This window comes from Saimiri boliviensis, chromosome 1 (genome assembly GCF_048565385.1).
Source record: "Saimiri boliviensis isolate mSaiBol1 chromosome 1, mSaiBol1.pri, whole genome shotgun sequence".
Classification (NCBI taxonomy): Eukaryota; Metazoa; Chordata; class Mammalia; order Primates; family Cebidae; genus Saimiri; species Saimiri boliviensis.
Window position 1 is genome coordinate 140322763 of NC_133449.1, and position 22096 is coordinate 140344858.

The 22096-nt window shown below is 53.2% G+C and overlaps 1 protein-coding gene across 13 annotated transcripts in view; it reads right to left on the reverse strand.

Moving 5' to 3' along the window:
• The window catches only part of LOC120361815 (mesoderm induction early response protein 2-like), a 75591-nt gene that overhangs the window by 7858 nt on the left and 45637 nt on the right, over positions 1-22096 (reverse strand). For 9 of the 13 annotated variants that reach the window (XR_012518986.1, XR_012518984.1, XR_012518985.1 and 6 more), the window contains 2 exons: positions 10257-10386; positions 137-9875 (listed from right to left, as the gene is read on the reverse strand). Coding sequence is in view for 2 of the 13 variants with exons in the window: in XM_074405102.1 (XP_074261203.1) it covers positions 9859-9875; positions 10257-10386 (147 nt within the window). In the remaining 11 variants the exon portion in view is untranslated. The remainder of the gene's footprint in view (positions 1-136; positions 9876-10256; positions 10387-22096) is intronic. The other 4 variants (XR_012518996.1, XR_012518991.1, XR_012518990.1 and 1 more) reach the window with 4 other exon arrangements.

Below are 22096 nucleotides of genomic sequence, written 5' to 3' on the forward strand. Positions count from 1 at the left end.
CCAGGGCCTCCTGTTTTTACAAACAAGTCAGTGAGTGCCCCCATCACCACCACGACCCACCCATTCTACAGCTGGGAAAACGAAGGTCCAGGGAATGGAGTGACTTGACAGGTGAGCCCCGGAGAAACGGACTTACCGCCAGGAACACCACGCAGTACATCCTAAAGGAGGCGTGTCCCGAGTAGAAAGACAACCTGGGGAAGGAGAGGCAGGAGGTCGGAGGGCAGGCGGCATCGTCCAACCTCTCCTCGCCCCCACCCCTGCCGCAGAAGGGAGGGTCTAACACGGGAGCTGCCGACGTTACAGGCCACCAAATCCCAGGAGCAGAGGCTGCTCCCTCTGTCCTTTCCAGTTATCTGATGATGGAATCAGAGTCACCAGTTGGGGCTGCGGCATGAGACGCCTCACCCATGAAGACTCTGAACCCAACACCCAGGGCAGACGGTAGTGTCCAGCAAGCAGGCAATACCGGTTTCGTTTTCACTGCGTTTCTTCTCAGGATTTTCTCCCATCTGTGGAACTAAGGGAAGATTTCTTTTTATATAAATTCGAGATCCCATGAAGGACATGAATGAAACAGAAAATAGGAAGCAACAAAAAACTGGAAAAAAGTCACAATCAACTTTTTTGGACCTAATCAAAAGCTTGTAGGAACCAGAGGAACACTTGATTAATATAATCCAGTTGAGGCCGGGCACGGTGGCTCACACCTGTAATCCCTGCACTTTGGGGGGCCAAGACAGGGGGATCACGAGGTCAGGAGATTGAGACCAGCCTGACCAACATGGTGAAACCTTGTCTCTACTAAAAATACAAAAATTAGCCAGGCGTGGTGCCACATGCCTATAATCCCAGCTACTAGGGAGGCTGAGGCAGGAGAATCACTTGAAAACCTGGGAGGTGGATGTTGGGGTGAGCCAAGGTCATGCCACTGCCTGGGCGACAAAGCGAGACTCCATCTCAAAAAAAAAAAAACAAAGATCATCCATTTGGATCTCAGAACAAACAGCTTTGTGGCGTTTTAACTCATCCTGGTCCCTCTCCCACCACCTAGACTGTGGTGGCCTGAGGGTAACAGACCACACACCCAGCACAGGTTCCAAGAAGGGGCCTTATTTGCAACTGCGGACAGGGGTATGGCTCCAGGGCTGATCTTGATCTCACCTGACTGGACATTCTCCCAGTGCGGAGGTGCTACCTGGAGGACATTTGTAGGAAACGTTTACAACAAATTTGTTAGTCTCTGCTGCCTGGGGCCATGAGAACAGATGAGGCAAAAAAACAGATGACCCAAACAGCATAGGAGGAAAGGCCAGGGAATAAAACTCTCTGGGGAATGAAGGCTTGGAACCTACAAGACCAGAGCGGTGCAGGAGCTTGGAGTAGGTGTGCGAGGGCCCTGCGCTCACATCCAGCTGGACTTCCAGCTCTGCACAAGCAGGACGTGAAAGTGAAGGCAGAGAAAACCTGTTTCACCGTGGAAGGGCTGACCCCACAGGCACACAGACCCCTTCTACTCACTCGGGAGGGTGTTGTGGGTTTTTTTTGTTTTTGTTTTTGTTTTTTTTGGTTCCAGATGTTTAAAGAAATCTCTGTCCTATCACTAGCTGACCACCAGGCTAAAAGAACAGAAGGAGATGGCCACTCATCACAGTCAGAAAAGTCATTAAACAAATAACCACTGCAACAAACAGCAAGAACACACCCCCGGGAGGAGCGAGACTCCTATTTCCAGAGTGGCCACATTATAATATTCTAAACACACAGTTTAAAACAAAATAAAAAAGGTCGGTGCGGTGGCTCACGCCTGTGATCCCACTGCTTGGGAGGCTGAGGCAGGCGGCTCACCTGAGGTCAGGAGTTCGAGACCAGCCTGGCCGACGTGGTGAAACCCTGTCTCTACTAAAAGTACAAAACTTGTCCAGGTGTGGTGGCGCATGCCTGTGATCCCAGCACTCAGAAGACTAAAGCAGGAGAAGTGTTTAAACCCAGGAGGCGGAGGTTGCAGACAGCAAAGTTCGCACCGCTGCACTCCAGCCCGGGCAGCAGAGTGAGACTCTGTCTCAAAAAAAACAAAGAAAGTAGATCAGTTAAGATTATTCAGCCAGGCCAGGCACAGTGGCTTACATCTGTAATCCCAGCACTTTGGGAGGCTAAGGTGGGTGGATCATCTGAGATCAGGAGTTCGAGAGCAGCCTGGCCAACATGATGAAACCCCATCTCTACTGAAAATACAAAAAAATTAGCAGGATATGGTGGTACATGTCCATAGTCCTAGCTACTCGGGAGGCTGAGGCAGGAGAATCACTTGAACTCAGGAGGCAGAGGTTGCACTGGGCCAAGATCATGCCACTGTACACTGCACTCCAGCCTGAGTGACAGAGTGAGATTCTGTCTCAAAAAATAAAATAAAAATAATAAAAATGAAAATACAAAAATTAGCCAGGTGTGGTGGTACACACCTGTAATTCCAGCTACTAGGAGGCTGAGACAGGAGAATTGCTTAAACTCAGGAAGTGGAGGTTGCAGTGAGCCGAGATCGAACCACTGCACTCCAGCCTGGGCAACAGAGCCAGATTCTGTCTCAAAAAAGAGATAAAAAGATGATTTAGCCTGAATAGGCTTGGGGCCTCACGCCTGTAATCCCAGCACTTTGGGAGGCCAAGGCAGAAGGACTGCTTGAGCCCAAGCATTCTAGACCAGCCTAGGCAACATGGTCAGACCCTATTTCTAAGAAAAAAAAAAAAAATGTAAAAACCAGCCAGATGTGGTAATGTATGCCTGTAGTCCCAGCTACTTGGAAGGCATAGATGGTTTGAGCCCAGGAGTTCAAGTCCTCGGCAAGAGAGCAAGACCCTCATCACTAAAAGAAAAAAGAAGTAAAGGAAAAAAAAAGTAAAAGACAGTGACAAGGAACTGAACAAGGAAGACATAACCTAGGCAACCCTACACAAAATGACAGAGGGCCTTCCTTATCAGTAATTACACTGACTATAAATAGATTAAACACTCCAACTGAAAGTCAGAGATTCGTTAAATGCCTTAATTCAATAAAAAGATTAACATATACTGGAAAAAAGAATAAAAAGTCAGAGATATGGCTGGGCGTGGTGGCATACACCTGTAATCCCAGCAGTTTGGGAGGCCACAGAGGGTGGATCGCTTGAGCTGAGGAGTAAGACCAGCCTGGGCAACATGGCAAAACCCTGATTCTACAAAAAACATAAATAAACAGTAGCTGAATGTGGCGGCCAGTACTAGCCACTTGGGAGGCTGAGGCTGGAAGATGGCTTGGCCTGGGAGTCCAAGGCTGCAGTGAGCCAAGATCACCATCCTCCAGCCTGGGTGACAAAGTGAGCCTCTGTCTCGAAATAATCAGAGACTGGACAATACATAAAAAACCCGGCCCAATTTTATGCTAGGTATAAGAGACTTACTTTAGAGTCAGAGATATAAATAGGTTTAAAGTACAAGATTGGAAAAAAAAATATTCCATGCAAACAGTAACGAAAAGAGAGCCAGAATAGCTATATTAATATCAGACAAAATGGACATCAAGATGAAAATTGTTGAGACAAAACTCATATGTATCATTCTATGATGATGAAAGGGTCAGTCTATCAAAAAGATATAGCAATTATAAAGGTAAATGTAGTAAACCACAGAACTCCAAATTACATAAAGCAAAAACAGAAAGAACATTACAACATGAACTTCCAAAACACAAGAATGCACTGTGTTCAAACAGTAAAAACATACAAAAACAATTTTGTTTTTATTCTATTTACTTACCCTCTTTTTTCTTTTTATTTATCTTTTTCCTGTAGCTTTGAGCAAAACAAAAACAATTTTTTTTCTTGAGACAAAGAGTCTTGTGTCTCCCAGGCTGGAGCACAGTCAGCTCACTGCAACCTCCGCCTCCCAGGTTCAAGCAATTCTCTTGCCTCGGCCTCCTGAGTAGCTGGGATTACAGGCATCTGTCACCAGGCCGGGCTAATTTTTGTATTTTTAGTAGAGATGGGATTTCTCCATGTTGATCTGGTTGGTCTCGAACTCCTGGCCTCAAGTGATCTGCCCACCTCAGCCTCCCAAAGTGCTGGGTTTACAAGTGTGAACCACCAAGTCTGACCAAATTTTTTTTTTTTTTTTTTTTTTTTAGTCAGAGTCTCACTCTCTCACTCAGACAGTACTGCAATGGCACCATCTTGGCTCACTGTGGTCTCTGCCTCCCAGGTTCAACCGATTCTCTGCCTCAGCCTCCTGAGCATCTGGTATTATAGGTATGCACCACTACATCCTGCTAATTTTTGTATTTTAAGTAGAGATGGGTTTTTACCATGTTGGCTGGGCTGGTCTCGAACTCCTGACCTCAGGTGATCTGCCCACCTCAGCCTCCCAAAGTGCTGGGGTTACAGGTGTGAGCCATCTTGCACACCCCCCCCCAAAATTTTTTTAAGAAAAAGAATCCAGGCACAGTGGTTCATGCCTGTAATCTCAGCACTTTGGGAGGCCAGGGTGTGTGGATCACCTGAGGTTAGTAGTTCGAGACCAGCCTGACCAACATGGAGAAACCCTGTCTCTAGTAAAAAATACAAAATAAGCCAGGCGTGTTGGTGGGTGCCTGTAGTCCCAGCTACTCATGAGGCAGAGGCCGGAGAATTGCTTGAACCCAGAAGGCGGAGGTTGCAGTGAGCCAAGTTCACACCATTGCACTCCAGTCTGGGCAACAAGAGCAAAACTCCGTCTCAAAAAAAAAAAAAAATTAGAAAAAGAAAAAGAGAAGGCAGACACCAAAGACCACATAGTGTATGATTCCATTTATATGAAACATTGAGAACAGGCAAATCTACAGACAGAAAATAGGATAATGGTGGTTGCCAGGGGCTGCGGGAGGAGTGACAGCTAATGGGTACAAGGGTTCTTCATTTCCTTTCCTTTCCTTTCCTTTTTTTGAGACAAGGTCTCACTCTGTCACCCAAGCCTGGGGTAGGCACAATCTTGGCTCACTGAAACCTCTACCTCCCGAGTTCAAGTGACACTCCCATCTCAGCCTCCCCAGTAGCTGGGACTGCAGGTGCCCACCACCAAGCCTGGCTAATTTTTTTTTCTTTGAGATGGAGTTTCACTCTTGTTGCCCAGGCTGGACTGCAATGACACAATCTCAGCTCACCACAACCTCCACCTCCCGGGTTCAAGCAATTCTCCTGCCTCAGCCTCCTGAGTGGCTGGAATTACAAGCATGTGCCACCATGCCTGGCTAATTTTGAATTTTTAGTAGAGACAGGATTTCTCCATGTTGGCCAGGCTGGTCTCTAACTCCCAACCTCAGGTAATCCACCCGCCTCAGCCTCCCAAAGTGCGGGGATTATAGGCGTGAGCCACCTATCCCGGCCTAATTTTTTGATGTGTTGTAGAGACAGGGTTTTGCCATGTTCCCCATGCTGCAGGGTTTCCTTCTGAAGAGATGAAAATATTTTGGAATTAGGTAGAGGAGATGGCTGTACAGCATTGTGAATGTACTAAAAATGAACTGTACACATTAAAATAGAAGAAATGGTGACTTTTATCTTATACAAATTTTATTTTGATTTTGTTTTTTTGGTCTGACATTACCCTAGGGTTGTCAGTCAATATTTTGATTTTTTTAAAAAGGACACGATGAGTTGAAACGTTTAAAGACTTATCAGTAGAGATGGTAAGAAGACAGCACAGAAGAGGGCAGGGCTGAGACTCGGGGGAGAGAGAGCACGCTCCCCCCGGCCTCCTGCTGTCTGCAGGGCACCGGGAACCCTGAGGCCCCACTCCTGCCTGACCACCAGCCTGCTGGCTCCTCACGACCTGGCTTCTGCGGCTTCTTCAGCTCCCACTGCCCCCCAGAGTGAAGGCTGCTCATCCACACTCACCTGGCCTCGGTGACATCAGCAGCATTTCCCCTGCACACCCTCTCCAGCTGCACGTAGACCGAGCAGTTGACCCTGCTCCACTCGGGGTCACAGATGGCCAGGAAGTTGGGGCGCAGGTGGCTGATCGTGTACTAGGCCAGGTCCATCAGAGACTGGCTCAAGGCCGCCCCGAACAGGAAGGTCCCCAGCACCTTGTACACGGCAGCCAGTAGTTGGTGAAGTCGGAGGGGGAATAGAGCAGGTCCATGTGCACCAGGTAGGCTTCTCCCACCACGACCTGGGCATGGGGCAGCTGCAGTGACCAGCGGGGATCCCGGTCAACCCATGGGCCCTCACTGGGCCTCAGTCCTCCCCATGGGCCTCCCCAAGGCTGCTGCAGAGCTGGGGACTCTAAAAGAGCCCTAGATAGACTCGGTAGCTCACGCCTGCCATCCCAGCACTTTGGGAGGCTGAGGCGGGTCACCTGAGGTCGGGCGTTTAAGACCAGCCTGACCAACATGGTGAAACCCCATCTCTACTAAAAATACAAAACTAGCCTGTGTGATGGCGCATGCCTGTAGTCCCAGCTACTGGGGAGACTGAGGAAAGAGAATCACTTGAACCCAGGAGGCAGAAGTTACAGTGAGCGGAGACCCTACCATTGCACTCCAGCCTGGGCAACAAGAGTGAAACTCTGTCTCAAAAAACAAAAGGGGGTTCCTATTACCCATAAGTACCACTTGGGGCAAGGCTGTGTCCCCCAGTCCCCCACAGACCTCCAGGCCACCCCCATCAGGAACCCAGGGTTAGGCTGTACCCCATCCCGCCCCCCTCCTTGTCCCCCTGAACCTCTCCTGCCTTACAAAGATGACGGTGGCCATGATGGTGACCCCAGCCGTGAGCCCATGGGTAATGGTGTCTGGTCAGTAGGGGTACCAGGTGGAGTCATCCCTGCAGTAAAATCCTCACTTATACGGGGCGTTCACCAGCGACAGGGAGGCTGGAGGGGGAGAAGGGCCTGGGAGCTGCGACGTTCTCCAATCAGCTGGGCTGTGGGGCCCCCACACCTGCCCTGCCTCGAGGCCTCCCACCGACAGCAAGAAAGAGCTCTTCTCACAGCACGTGGGAGGCCCAAGCGACACCCCTTTCCCATCGCCCTCAGATGAGCACTAACACCCCAGGCCCTCTCCCTGTCATACCCTCCCTCTGCTCCTTGAACAAACCGGGCAAACGCTCACCTCAGGGCCTTTGCACAGGCACTTCTCTCTGCCCAAAGTATCTTATTTCTATTTTTAAAAGTAGAGACACCAGTCTCATGTTGACCAGGCCGGTCACAAACTCCCGGGCTGGAGCGACCCCCCAGCCTCAGCCTCCCAAAGGTCCAAGATTACAGGTGTGAGACAACGTGCTGGGCACCAAAGTGACTCTCACTTCCGCTCAGTTTCATCTCCCCTCCCAGCTGTCCACACCGGCGTCCCTCTCACAAAAGGAAAGGTCTGTTTAGCCGTGCGTGGCAGCGCGTGCCTGTAATCCAGCTACTCAGGAGGCTGAGGCAGGAGAATCGTTTGAAACCGGAAAATGGAAGTTGCAGTGAGCCGGGATCGCGCCACTGCACTCCAGCCTGGCAACAGGGCAAGACTCTGTCTCAATTTATAAAAAGAAAATAAATAAATAAAAATAAAAGAGAAGATCTGCTCTTTTTCCCTCTTGTCCCATGCGGAATTATGCAGTCACCTGTGGGACACTGGACTTAATCTCCCCCACTCCACCCGCCAGCACCAGGAGGGGCCTGTTGTATTCAGGACGGAGACCCTGGAGGCTGCTCAGAGCCTGGACAGGGCAGATGTTTAATAAACATCTGTTAAAACAGGCGGGACTTATTTCAACCTAAGAACTGGCCAGAGAAGTCAGGAAAGCGCCAAAGCAGGGGCACAGCGGAGGTACCTTCATGCTCGCCCCTGCCCGTCACTGACTCTCATGCCAGGGCACATGCCAGCCACACAGTGACTCAGGGATCAAAGGCACATTCTCCTGAATCCACACTTACAGAAGCTGTTACATGGCACTGGGGCTCCCGGGGCCCTGCTGAGCTGAGGGGCCAGGGAAGCCAGAGTCAGCTACAGAGAGCAGGGCCGGGGGCAGCTCCCTGTTCCATGCGGCAGGTGCACAGCGAAAGGTCAGGGTGTCTACCCCAGAGAGAAAAGAAGGCAGGGCATCTTTGGCCCAGCAAGGCAAGGACAAAAAAGTGTGGCTCTTCTGAATTCTGAGAGTCTGAGGAGGGACAGGGAGCCTCACACTCCTCCCTGCATGCCAGCTGCAAGGGTTCTAGGACACGGCACGCCTTCGATGCTGGCTGAGTCTGGGGAAACAAAGCAGTGAAGACAGCAGAGGTCTGCCTCACAGGGCGGAGGGAATGCGGAACAGAACGGGCAGTGCAGGGGCCCGGAGAGGGGACGGTGTCTGGAGAGGCGAGCGCTGGGGCAGAGGGGGCTGCCATTTAAGAGCCCAGCTTCTGCTGGGGCGCAGGGGCGGCTGGCGCCGCTGTAAGTGAGGGCAGAGACCAGGGAGGAGGCTCCTGCAATTGCCGCGTGGTGGAAGGTCAGGGTCACAGGACTCCAGCAGCTAGCCGCGTCTCTCAGCAGGCGGAGGCTCACCGGTTGGCCTCCGTTTCCAACCTTCCTGCCCAAGTAACTCCAGCTAAAGACTCAGACACCCCCATGACAACCAGCCCCGGGCTTCCCTCTGCCTAGAAAGCTCGCCCTGGGGTCCCCGGAACAGGCACCTTCTCTTCCTTTGACCCCCGGGGGCCTTCCCGCTCTCACGCTGCCCCCACAGCCCCATCTGGAACCTGTGGACTGCACTGTGACGGGCCGCAGCTTCCAGAATGGAGGTGCCCTCGGCCTGGCCGCCACCCCTGGCACGCAGCAGCCACACCCTACGCCACCCCGGCGGCACCTCCCGGCTGTGCGGCCTCCAGCAGGCGACTCCGTGAGGCTGCCCCTCCCTCACAGGCCATTTACAGAACCGTTTCGGTTATCTGCATGAGCAGACATGGCACCCAGGGCTGGCAGACACCCCACAGGACATGGCACCCAGGGCTGGCAGACACCCCACGGGGACCTCGTGCTGTCCCCTGGCCCTCCCTAACAAGGGTCTACTTCGGAGGTCATAGGGCTTGGCCAGAGAACCAGGAAACACGCTGGGGAGGAACGCGCCCCCGCCCCCGGCGGTGACAGAACTGCGGGGGGGGGGGGGAGCACTGTCCCTTCAGCCACAGAGCAAACACTCGGCCTTTGTTCCCGGGATCCTGGGGGGAAGGAGGGGCCTTGGGGCGCCGCTTCCCCATCAGGCCGAAAACCCGCAGGACAGGTTTGGGTCTCCCGAAGCCCCCACACCTGGGACCCAGCTTTTCTCTCCAAGTGTCTCCCCCGCCCGAGGCACAGGGATTCGGATCCCACCGACGCGCTGGGCGCCAGGGCCAGGTCAGCCCCTCCTCGAGCACCCAGAGCACCCACCCGGGGGCGGAGGCGCGGACGTCCGGGGAGATCCACGGCCGATACCACCCCTCGGGCCCGCCTCCCGCATGAATCACAGCCCAGGCGGGTGCGGCAGGAGGGAGGTGTACGCGGCCCCTGCACGGTCACTTCCTGCTGCCGGGCTGGGAGGCAGCTCCCGCGCCCTGGGCACTTCGAGACCCCCAGCCCCCCGGGCCCGAGACGCGGGGAGCCGGAGGCCTGGCAGGTGTGTGCCGCGCAGCACGTGGAGGGAGGTGCGGCCTCCAGGGTCCACGGAGGGACGAGGGCGCGCAGCCTCCAGGTCGCTGCAAACCTGCGCGGAGCCGGGCCGTGTCCGTCCGGGAGGGTCCCCACACCCGGGGCCCCATGGCTCTTACCGACCAGCAAGCACAGCACGTCGAGCAGCACGAAGACCCGCGGCCCCGTACACCACTCCCTGCGAGTCCCGGCCAGGCTGCAGGTCACGTGGCCGCGGAGCCTGCCCCGGGCAGAAGGGTGGGGAGTAGGGTAGGGGTGAGGGGAGGAGGGGAGTGGGAGAGGAGAGGAGAGGTGGGGAGGGGAGGGACGGAGAGGGTGGGGAGGAGGAAGGGGGAGGGAGAGGGGAGGGGAGCGGTACGCTGCACTGAGAGGAATGGGTGGGGCGAGCGTGTGGGCGCCGCGGGGACAGTCCGGCTGGAGCCCCGGGGCCCTGACCCGTGCTGTGCTGTTCGCACGCGGTGGTGCCGGGCTCGAGGGTCCCCGCGTGGAGAAGGAAGGCGGCAAACGGCAGGATCGCGGGGCTGCTGGGAGGGTGCGCTCTGGCTCCACAGTACGGGGCCCCCCCTCTTTCCTCCCAGGAAGTGGCACCCGCGCTGCGCACCTTGAAACCTCCAAAAGAACCGTGCGTGGTGGCTCACAGCTGTCATCCCAGCACTTCGGGAGGCCGAGACGGGCCGGTCACGGGTGGTCAATGGTTGGAGACGAGCCTGGCCAACATGGTGAAATCCCGTCTGTGCCAAAAATACAAATATTAGACGGGCGTGGTGGTGCGCGCCTGTGATCCCAGCTACTCGGGAGGCTGAGACAGGAGAATCCCTGGAACCCGGGAGGCGGAGGTTGCAGTGAGCCGAGATCACGCCACTGCACTCCAGCCTGGATGATGGAGCAAGACTCTGTCCCAAAATAATAATCAATTAAAAAAAAAAAGAAAGAAAGCCTCCGAAAGCAGGAAGGGGCCTGTGGCTTCATGACAGGGGTATTTCTTTTCTCCTAATACTCAAAATCCTGGTGCACGCTTCGATCCCCGGCATGTCAGAAGCTCAGGTTCCTCGGCACCCACCCTGCTGACGGTGTTGGGTGTCCGCGCGTACCCCATGTCCAGGCGCCCTTCCTGCCAGCACACTGGCGATCCCATTTCATGGAAGAGCACGGGGGCATGGGGAGGTGGGAACCCATGAAATGGCGCCGGGGTCTGTGCCCCCACCAGGTCCTGGGGAGCCCTGAGCTGAGGGTGCCTGGGGGCTGAGGGCGCCCAAGCCAGGAAAGGGAGGCCCAAGGGGTCCTTTCAGCCGGGACCAGCAGGGAGGCCTCAGGAGTGTCAGACCCACCCCTCCCGAGCCCAGCCTTGACCTCTGCCACTCCCGGTCACTTAGTAGGGCGTGGCTGGGCTGGGCCCCCGGGTCCACCGCTACCCTGAACCTTCAGCAGCACGATCAGCCCCCTGGCCCAGCAACACCAAAACAGAGTACGTCTCAGCAACTGGACTTGAGCTGGGAGCTCCTCAACCCTGCTTCCTAGATGGTCAGACACCTGCACCTCGGGCAAGGGGCTCCTGGGAGACAGCAGAGGCCACGGTGGTGCCAGGTGGGAGGAAACGGTGAAAGTTGCCCTGTGGCTTCGAGTTCCCCTGCTGCACTCACGGTGGGGCTGGGCTGGGCTGGGGCTCCAGCTCCAGCTCCTGCCGGGATTAGCGTGCCTGGCATAAATAAATGCTACATAAATGTCGCCTTCAGCATCCCTGCTGCACTTTGCCCCACACTTCAGCCTGTCTGCAGAAGAGCGACCGCTGCTGTCCGTGTAGCCTTCACAGCCCACGGGCACTTTCTGCTACGATGGAGAGGGTGCTGCATCACACTGGAGCAGGGTTCTTTAGTGAGCACCTACTGTGTGCTGGGGGCAAGGGAGAGGTCACTTGGAGGGGCTTGCCACTGTGGGAGGGGGGAAGACGGTGGGGGCTATGGGATTGGGCCAAGCCAAGAGGGAGACACCCAGGAGAGGGGAGGAGGTAAACATGAGAGGATAGAGGGTGGGGTGGAGGCTGGAGGCTGTTCCCCTTTCCATCCTTCTCCTTGGGTCAGGATTTGGGTCAGCCCTTAAAATCCCTGGGCAGGGCAAGGATTAAAATGTGGCTGGGGAAGCAAGAATTGAGATTAGGGTCAGGACTGGGTTGTCTCCTACATTTGCTGACTGCATCAACCACACTTCAGGGGACTTCCTGTCAGAGCTTTCTCAGCTGTGTCTACAGCTGCCGCAGCTACCTGGTCCTCCCTTCAGGAAGAACGTGCGGCCAGGGTACCTCCCAGCAGGGACAGAGCTGGCCAAAAGGCCAGGCCTCCACGCCTTGCTCCTTCACCTGCACGTGGCAGAGCTGGAAGTGGGTGGTGGTACACGGGCCCCAAGCTGGGTCCCCTAGAGACAGGACCACCCCTGGGAGCCTGGCCGCCACCCCCAGGCAAGCAAGCCCCTTTCCATAGGCTCTGCCACCTCGGTGCCTCATAGCAACCTGGATGGCTCCAGGTCTGTCTCCAAATGGACACTTTGGAGACTGAGACACCTGTGAAGGGGACAGAAGGGGGCCTGGCACACAGTAGGTGCCACCTCAATGCAGCCAGCCACTGCACCTGCCCTCACTTTCTGTGCTTCTCCGTGACTTGACAGGTGAAATACCTTGCCCAAGGCCAAAATGGGAGTTGTCTCCCAGGTTTCTGGTGTGGGGCTCCTGGAGCCACGCAGGTACCCATCGGTGGGTCCGACGTGCAGGCGGTGGGCAGGGAAGGTGGAGTGGGTGGGTCCCTCAGTCTCTGTCTGCATAAAGGGGACAAGACAGTAGCTACCACCTGGGCTTGTGGAGAAGATTAAACAGTTGGTGAAATGCTTGACCCAAAGACAAACACTAGGAAACATCATTGAACAAAATACGGAGTCAGCGGGTGTCACGTGTTTGCTGGGTCAAGATGTAAAAGGTACTTCTTCCCGGGGTGAAGATGAAAAAGCGTTGGAAACCACTGCCTTCAGGGTCAGAATCCAGGACTCCTGAATTCAGGACTCCTGAATTCAGAAGCCCGCTAGGCTGTAATCCCAGCACTTTGGGAGGCCAAGGCGGGTGGATCACGAGGTCAAGAGATCGAGACCATCCCGGTCAACATGGTGAAACCCCATCTCTACTAAAAATACAAAAAATTAGTTGGGCATGGTGGCGCGTGCCTGTAATCCCAGCTACTCAGGAGGCTGAGGCAGGAGAATTGCCTGAACCCAGGAGGCAGAGGTTGCAGTGAGCCGAGATCGCGCCATTGCACTCCAGCCTGGGCAACAAGAGCAAAACTCCGTGTCAAAAAAAAAAAAAAAAAAGAAGCCCGCTAGGACTGTACAGTCCCTGGTGGGGTGCCCCTTAATGCATTATCAGGTAACCTGACAGTCAGGGACAGGGCAGCCCTAGGGCTTCAGCACTCAGTCTGCTGTGCTCTGTCTGTGAGGAAGTTTGCACTGGGCACACCAAAGAAAACCACATAGCAACAGCCCTGCATGCAGGGACACCCTCCCTGCCCCTCATCTGTAAGTGCTGCGTGCCATCTCGGTGTGCCCGAGGGCTCACCGTCTCTGTCTCCACCCCCGAGCCGGCACATAGTGGGTGCTCAGGCCGTGCATACTGGGATGACGTCACCCCCGGAGGATATGACAGCAGCAGGGAGCTCGCTGAGAAAGTTTTAACTGGGTCACAGCATGACACCCAAGCAACAGTGGAGGCAACGGGTGTGTTCCCGAGGGGAGAGTTGGTTTCTGCCTGCTTCTTTTTTTTTTTGAGACGGAGTTTCGTTCTTGTTACCCAGGCTGGACTGCAATGGTGCAAGCTCGGCTCACTGCAACCTCCGCCTCCTGGGTTCAAGCAATTCTCCTGCCTCAGCCTCCTGAGTAGCTGGGACTACAGGCCCGCGCCACCATGCCTGGCTAATTTTTTTGTATTTTTAGTAGAGACGGGATTTCACCGTGGTGGCCAGGATGGTCTTGATCTCCTGACCTCATGATCTGCCTGCCTTGACCTCCCAAAGTGCTGGGATTACAGTCGTGAGCCACCGCGCCCGGTCCACACGTTTGTTTATCTGCAATTCGAATCTTTTTTTTTTTTTTTTTTTTTTTTTTTTTTTTTGAGACGGAGTTTCGCTCTTGTTACCCAGGCTGGAGTGCAATGGCGCGATCTCAGCTCACCGCAACCTCCGCCTCCTGGGTTCAGGCAATTCTCCTGCCTCAGCCTCCTGAGTAGCTGGGATTATAGGCACGCACCACCATGCCCAGCTAATTTTTTGTATTTTTAGTAGAGACGGGGTTTCACCATGTTGACCAGGTTGGTCTCGATCTCTCGACCTTGTGATCCACCCGCCTCGGCCTCCCAAAATGCTGGGATTACAGGCTTGAGCCACCGCGCCCGGCCTGCAATTCGAATCTTAAGTGGACATCCTGTATTTTATCAGGCCACCCTACCCAGGAACCGCAAGGCCCACCAGGGCAAGAGGAACAGCTGGGTCAGGTCAGTAGGGACCCAGACAGTCCCACTCCAGAGCCAGGGCATCCTCAGCACAGCCTGGGCCTGGGAGGCTGAGGCTCTGGGGACAGTGGCCAGGCCAGGACCATCAACTCTGGGCAACTTTCTCCCACCCCTATTCCCCGCCACAGAAACTGTCTCAGAAGGTCCCATCTCCAGGGATGCCCTGGCTAAGGCCTGCTTCCTGGCATGGTCACTGACTCTGTCCAGAACAGATTTCCATATTTGATTAGCAGGTAGGAGGTCACAAAAGACCTTCATTTTTGGGATTTTCCTGTAATCTTGGATTACAGGCACACACCACCACACCCAGCTAATTTTGGTATTCTTAGTGGAGACCGGGTTTCACCATGTTGGCCAGGCTGGTCTCAAACTCTTGACCTCATGAATACAAATTCTCAATCTTTTCATAAAAGGAAAGCATTCAATAAACTAACACAAACAAATAATAACTTTTCCTTATGGCTGCTGAAAAGCTTAGAACAATCAGTTTGTTCTAGAGAGGTGCAGGCTCTCCTGAGGTTACCGAGACCAAGTCTGCTGGAGGCCTAATTAGTCCTAGGAGCCTGGTGTGGAGCAAATGCAGAAGAGCCCCAGGGTAGAGCGGGTCCTTCAGATCCTCCTGCCTGGGTCTGGGCTGCAGGAAAGGCATGATTCCACCACTCCAAGGCCAGCTCGGAGGCGAAGCTGCACTCTGCCAGCTGTGGTCAGGCTGACCCAGCTTGAGTCTCACACATCAACCCAACTGCTGACGGCCAAGGGCAGGGTCTTCCTGGGGCAAAACAGTATCCCCTCCACCCCTTACCTGTCTTATGCACATCTAGGGCACCTGCAGAAACACAAGACACTACGAACAGGAACGTGCTCAGTCAACCAGCAATGTCCACGCAGGACACCATGAACAGGAACGTTCTTAACCAATGACATCCACACAAGACACCACAAACAGGAACGTGCTTAGTCAACCAGCGACGTCCACGCAGGACAGCATGAACAGGAATGTGCTTAGTCAACCAACATCCAGGCACAACATCACGAACAGGAACGTTCTTAACCAATGTCATTCACACAGGACACCACGAACAGGAACGTGCTTAGTTAACCAGCGACATCCACACAGGACACCACGAACGAGAACATTCTTAGTCAACACATGACATCCCCTAAGTGAACAATGGTCTCTCCCAGCTCCAACCTAATATTCCAACCAAATCAAACTTCCCTGAAACATGTTTCCACTCCAGCTAAAAAAAGTGCTTTCATTGCAGAAAATCAAACACCGCATATTCTCACTCATAGGCAGGTGTTGAACAATGAGAACACATGGACACAGGGAGGGGAGCACTACACACTGGGGTCCGTTGGGGGGAAATGGGGGAGGGACAGGGGGGTGAGGAGGTGGGAAGAGATAGCATGGGGAGAAATGACAGATACAGGAGAGGGGACAGAAGGCAGAAAACCACACTGCCATGTGTGTACCTATGCAACAATCTTGCATGTTCTTCACATGTACCCCAAAACCTAAAATGCAATTTAAAAAAAAAAGTGCTAAGGCTCCCCACTGCCACCTCCTGGTTTCAGATTCCTCAGCCTAAGAGGGACGGCGTTCCCGCACTGCCCTCCTGACCTCCATGCTCACCCCACACAAACAGGGCGCTCATGCATCTGGGTGGCTGCGCCCGGCCGGCCACGGGGTCCTCCCTCTTGCTGTTCCTTCTCCATGAGGCCCGCCCCACTACTGAAGTGAACAAGGGACCCAGGCCCGGCCAACCAGAAAACCCCTTCTGTTAGGGAGCTCCTGATTCAGGTGCAGGCACAAGACCCAGCGACCAGGTTTACCCAGGAGTTTTACTGGAACTGTTGGGCAAGACTCAGACTTCCCACAGAAATCACAGGCGCCAGGCTGTGTGCCTGGGGTTCCTGGTGCCACCTGAGTCACCACAATGGGAACTGCACCTGAGAATAAGGTCAGTTCGGGTAGCAGGAAAATAGAAGCATCAAAATATCACAATGTGGATCATGACGCCTGAATCCTGTTTCTAAAGGCCCAGGCATCCCCGAACTGGCTCTTAAAAGTTTAACTTCTGGGCCGGGTGCAGTAGCTCATGCCTGTAATCCCAGCACTTTGAGAGGCCAAGGCGGGCGGATCACAAGGTCAAGAGATCGAGACCATCCTGGCCAACATGGTGAAATCCCATTTCTACTGAGAATACAAAAATCATCTGAGTGTGGTGGTACATGCCTGTACTCCCAGCTACTCGGGAGGTTGAGGCAGGAAAATCACTTGAGCCCAGGAGGTGGAGGTTGCAGTGAGCCAAGATAGCGCCATTACTCTGCAGCCTGGGCAACAGAGCAAGACTCTATCACAGGGGAGCAGTGGGGAAGAGTATAACTTCCACCAGCACCTCAATTTCAGACTCTCAAACAGACGGTAACGGGAAAATGATCTGATGACCAGCAGCCAGTGAAGAGGCATGCTGAACAGTCTGGAATGTGTGTCTAACCCAAATTAACCCTGCCAAAGGACTTGCTTAAAAAACAGAATGGACTGGGTGCAGTGGCTTATGCCTGCAATCCCAGCACTCTGGGAGGCTGAGGTGGCTGGGTTACCTGAGCTCGAGTTCAAGACCAGCCTGGCCAACATGAAGAAGCCCAGTCTCTACTAAAAATGCAAAAATTAGCCGGGTGTGGTGGTGGGTGCCAGTAATCCCAACTACTTGGGAGGCTGAGGGAGGAGAATTGCTTGAACCTGGGAGACAGGGGTTGCAGTGAGCGGAGATCACCTCACTGCACTCTAGCCTGGGCAACAGAGCAAGACTCCATCTCAAAAAAGTAAAAAAGGACAGGGTGCGGTGGCTCACTCATGCCTGTAATCCCAGCATTTTGGGAGGCTGAGGTGGGTGGATCACCTGAGGTCAGGAGTTAAAGACCAGCCCAGCCAACATGGTAAAACCCCATCTCTATTAAAAATACAAAAAATTGGCCAGGCGTGGTGGCTCAAGCCTGTAATCCCAGCACTTTGGGAGGCCGAGGCGGTTGGATCACAAGGTCAAGAGATCGAGACCGTCCTGGTCAACATGGTGAAACCCCGTCTCTACTAAAAATACAAAAAATTAGCTGGGCATGGTGGCGCGTGCCTGTAATCCCAGTTACTCGGGAGGCCAAGGCAGGAGAATTGCCTGAACCCAGGAGGCGGAGGTTGCGGTGAACCAAGATCGCGCCATTGCACTCCAGCCTGGGTAACAAGAGCAAAACTCCGTCTCAAAAAAAAAAAAAAAAAAAATACAAAAAATTAGCTGGGCATGGTATGGGCACCTGTAATCCAGCTACTCAGAAGGCTGAGGCAGGAGAAGCACTCGAACTCAGGAAGTGGAGGTTGCAGTGAGCTGAGATTGCACCACTGCACTCCAGTCTGGGGAACAGAATAAGACCATCTCAAAGAAAAAAAAAAAAAAGATTGCAAAACAACAGCATGACAATTATTAGTAATCATTATTAAAAGGTTAAAGATTGCCGAAGATGGGGGGGGAATGGAGAATTTCCACAGAAAAATTAAAAACACCCAAGAGCAAATATTAAAAATAAAATATACAATACAGCAATTAAAAATTTTGTGACACAGACTAACTAGCAATCTGGTACATCAGAAAAGAGGACTGGTAATGCCAAAAACATGTTGATAGAAATTATTCAAACCGGCCGGGCGCAGCAGCTCACACCGGTAATCCCAGCACTTTGGGAGGTTAAGGGGGTGGATCATGAGGTCAGGAGTTCGAGACCATCCTGGCCAACATAGTGAAACCCCATCGCTACTAAAAATACAAGAAAAATTAGGCAGGCACTGGGGCAGGCGCCTGTAATCCCAGCTACTGGGGAGTCTGCGGCAGGAGAATCTCTTGAGCCCAGCAGGCAGAGGTTACAGTAAGCTGAGATCGCACCACTGAAATCCAGCCTGGGCGACAATGCAAGACTCTATCTCAAAAACAAACAAAAAAAAAGAAATTATTCAAACAGTAGCACAGAGACAGAAAATAAGAGAACAAAGAGAGACCCGTGTGACAACCCCCAGGCCCATCACACGTGACTGCAGAAACCTGTGGGACACCATGGCCATGATACAGGTGAACAAAGAGACCTATGGGTTACCACGGCCATGATACAGGTGAACACAAAGACCCGTGGGTCACCATGGCCTGCAGAGGCGTGTGGGTCACCACAGCCGTGATACAGGTGACTGCAGAGACCTATGGGTCACGATGGCCGTGATACAGGTGAACACAGAGACCTGTGGGTCACCATGGCCATGATACAGGTGACTGCAGAGACCTGTGGGTCACCATGGCTGTGATACAAGTGAACACAGAGACCTGTGGGTCACCATGGCCGTGATACAAGTGACTGCAGAGACCTATGGGTCACCATGGCCGTGATACAGGTGAACACAGAGACCTGTGGGTCACCATGGCCGTGATACAGGTGACTGCAGAGACCTATGGGTCACCATGGCCGTGATACAGGTGAACACAGAGACCTGTGGGTCACCATGGCCGTGATACAGGTGAACACAGAGACCTGTGGGTCACCATGGCTGTGATACAGGTGACTGCAGAGACCTATGGGTTACCATGGCCGTGATACAGGTGACTGCAGAGACCTGTGGGTCACCATGGCCATGATACAGGTGAACACAGAGACCTGTGGGTCACCATTGCTGTGATACAGGTGACTGCAGAGACCTATGGGTCACCATGGCCGTGATACAGGTGACTGCAGAGACCTGTGGGTCACCATGGCCGTGATACAGGTGAACACAGAGACCTGTGAGTCACCGTGGCCGTGATACAGGTGGATGGAGAGACCTGTGGGTCACCATGGCCGTGATACAGGTGACCGCAGAGACCTGTGAGTCACCATGGCCGTGATACAGGTGACCGCAGAGACCTGTGAGTCACCATGGCCGTGATACAGGTGACCGCAGAGACCTGTGGGTCACCATGGCCGTGATACAGGTGACCGCAGAGACCTGTGGGTCACCATGGCCGTGATACAGGTGACCGCAGAGACCTGTGGGTCACCATGGTCGTGATACAGGTGACTGCAGAGACCTATGGGTCATGATGGCCGTGATACAGGTGAACACAGAGACCTGTGGGTCACCATGGCCGTGATACAGATGACTGCAGAGACCTGTGGGTCACCATGGCCGTGATACAGGTGACTGCAGAGACCTGTGGGTCACCATGGCCGTGATACAGGTGACTGCAGAGACCTGTGGGTCACCATGGCCCTGATACAGGTGAACACAGAGACCTGTGGGTCACCATGGCCGTGATACAGGTGAACACAGAGACCTGTGGGTCACCATGGCTGTGATACAGGTGACTGCAGAGACCTGTGGGTCACCCTGGCCGTGATACAGGTGGATGGAGAGACCTGTGGGATGACACACAGCACATGGCACATATACCAGAGACCCAAAAGGAAGACAGAGTGGGACATCAGAAAAATTTGAGAAATATTCTCCCAGAAACTGAACTCTAAGGAAGAAAAAGGAAACAAACATTTTCAGAAATCACGGTCAAGACTTCAAAATCTGTTAAAATGTACCCACCCTCAGGCTGACGTCACTCAGTTCAGAAAAGTAGACCCAGGTACATCACAAACTGTCAAAGTCCAAAAAGTACAAGAAAATCATGTATATGGTCCAAAGAGATTTCATATTTATAAGGTCCAGCCCTATAGGGTTCTGTGAACCCTACAGGTGCAGAGGTGAGAAACTAGAAATAAAAGACACAGACACCAAGAGAGAGAAGAGAGTTCGGGGGTCCACTGCCAGCCGAAGCACGGAGATCTGCAGTGGCCCCGAGTGCCTAGATGCTCTAACTTAATTTTCTGAGTACAAAGCAGGGGGTGGGGAAGGTCAGGGAGGTAACGGTGGTCTGTGACAGGGTCAGGTAAATCTCGTGTCTTGGAGACAGGGGGCCCAGGACTTGCACGTGGCCGAGGCCAGGAGAAAACCTAATACGTCAGCGCTCTTCATATATTTGTCAGAAATATCAAGGACATCAAGATTACGTTACAATTATTCTTACCTTTTAAGAAAAAGAGAAACCAGGTGCAGAAGCAGGGCATCAGAGTGGACGTGGAACATGACCGCTGAAGCCAGCATCACAGAGACAGTTAAGCCCCCGGATGTCTGCGGGCCTCCCTGACAGCTGTCAGGCCCACCGCAGGAGCTTGGAGGAGCAGAGTTTTCTCCTGCCTTCCCCAGGAAGGAGATATCTCGGCCATTTTGGACACCTCCTCCCCTAGCTGGCTAAACAGCAGGCGCTTCCCCAGGGCCGCGGGGAGCTTCCCGAGCACGGGCACTGCGCACAGCCGAGGAGCCCTCCAGCAGCCCCTATGCGGGTATGACAGAGGGCTTAGGGCATCATGACTTAGGGTCACTTTGTTCACAGTGTCACCTCAGTTCTATGCTTCATAACCCGAGTCATTAGTAAGATTAAAGGTTATATTGAGTATATATCTTTATAGGTAACTGTAAGATTATATATGATTATAGGAAGGAATAACTATGTGCCTACGTTTCTAATTCTCTTCTAAATCAATATTTATATGGGAACAGGCTGAGGCTCCAGATCCTTGCCAGGGCACTTTCACAGTCCCCCCTACATATATTAAGGAAAACAGAAGAATGAGAAAATTCCTCATCAGAAACAATAGAGAGCAGGCATGAATAGAACTTTAACAGGCCAAAAGAAAAAAATTGTCCATTCGGAATTCTGTATCCTGTAAAAATCTACTTCAAAAGAGGAGGAGGAGCCGGGCATGTTGGCTCACGCCTGTAACTCCAGCAGTTGGAGACCAGCCTGACCAACATGGAGAAACCCCGTCTCTACTTAAAAGTACAAAAATTAGCCGGGCGTGGTGGTGCGTGCCTGTAGTTCCAGCTACTCGGGAGGCTGAGGCAGGAGAATCGCTTGAACCCGGGAGGCAGACGTTGCGGTGAGCCGAGATCGCACCGCTGCACTCCAGCCTGGGCAACAAGAGGGAGACTCCATCTTAAAAAAAGAAAAGAAAGAAAGAAAGAAATAGGCCGTTGAGCCACAAAAAGATATGGAGGCGCCTGAAATGAATATGGAAGAGGCCGGCCTCAAAGCCTACACACTGTCCTTGTCCACCACAGAACGTCCTCGTCAAACTGCTCAAAACCAGCAGGAGCGAAACATCGTCAAAGCTGGCAGAGAAAAAACAACAGAGGACTGAAGGTTTCCCACGGGAGGTAGGGCGAGCCAGAAGACAGAACACCTTCCCAGTCTGAAGGAAAATGTAAACCGGGGCCAGGCGCGGTGGCTCACATCTGTAATACCAGCACTTTGAGAGGCCAAGCCAGGTCAATCACCTGAGGTCAGGAGTTGGAGACCAGCCTGGCCAAAATGGTGAAACCCTGTCTCTACTAAAAATACAAAAAATAGCTAGGCATGGTGGCGGGCACCTGTTATCCTAGCTACTCCAGAGGCTGAGGCAAGAGAACAGCTTGAACCTGAAGGGCAGAGGTTGCAGGGAGTTGGGATCGTGCCATTGCACTCGAGCCTGGGCGACGAAGGGAGACTCCATTTCAAAAAAAAAGACAAGATACTGAAAACCATAACATTGCTCAGATTGAAGGTCTTACCAGAGAGGTAAAAACCCACAGAGTGGAGTATCAATTCTCCCCAAATTAAAGATTCAGTGCAAGCCTAATCAAAACCCTAGCAAATATTTTTGAGGCAACTGACAAGTTGTATATCTACCTAAGTTTTAAGATTAAAACTTGTCAGGGCTGGATGCAGTGGCTCACACCTGTAATCCCAGCACTTTGCAAGGCCGACGCAGGAGGATCACTTGAGATCAGAAGTTCGAGA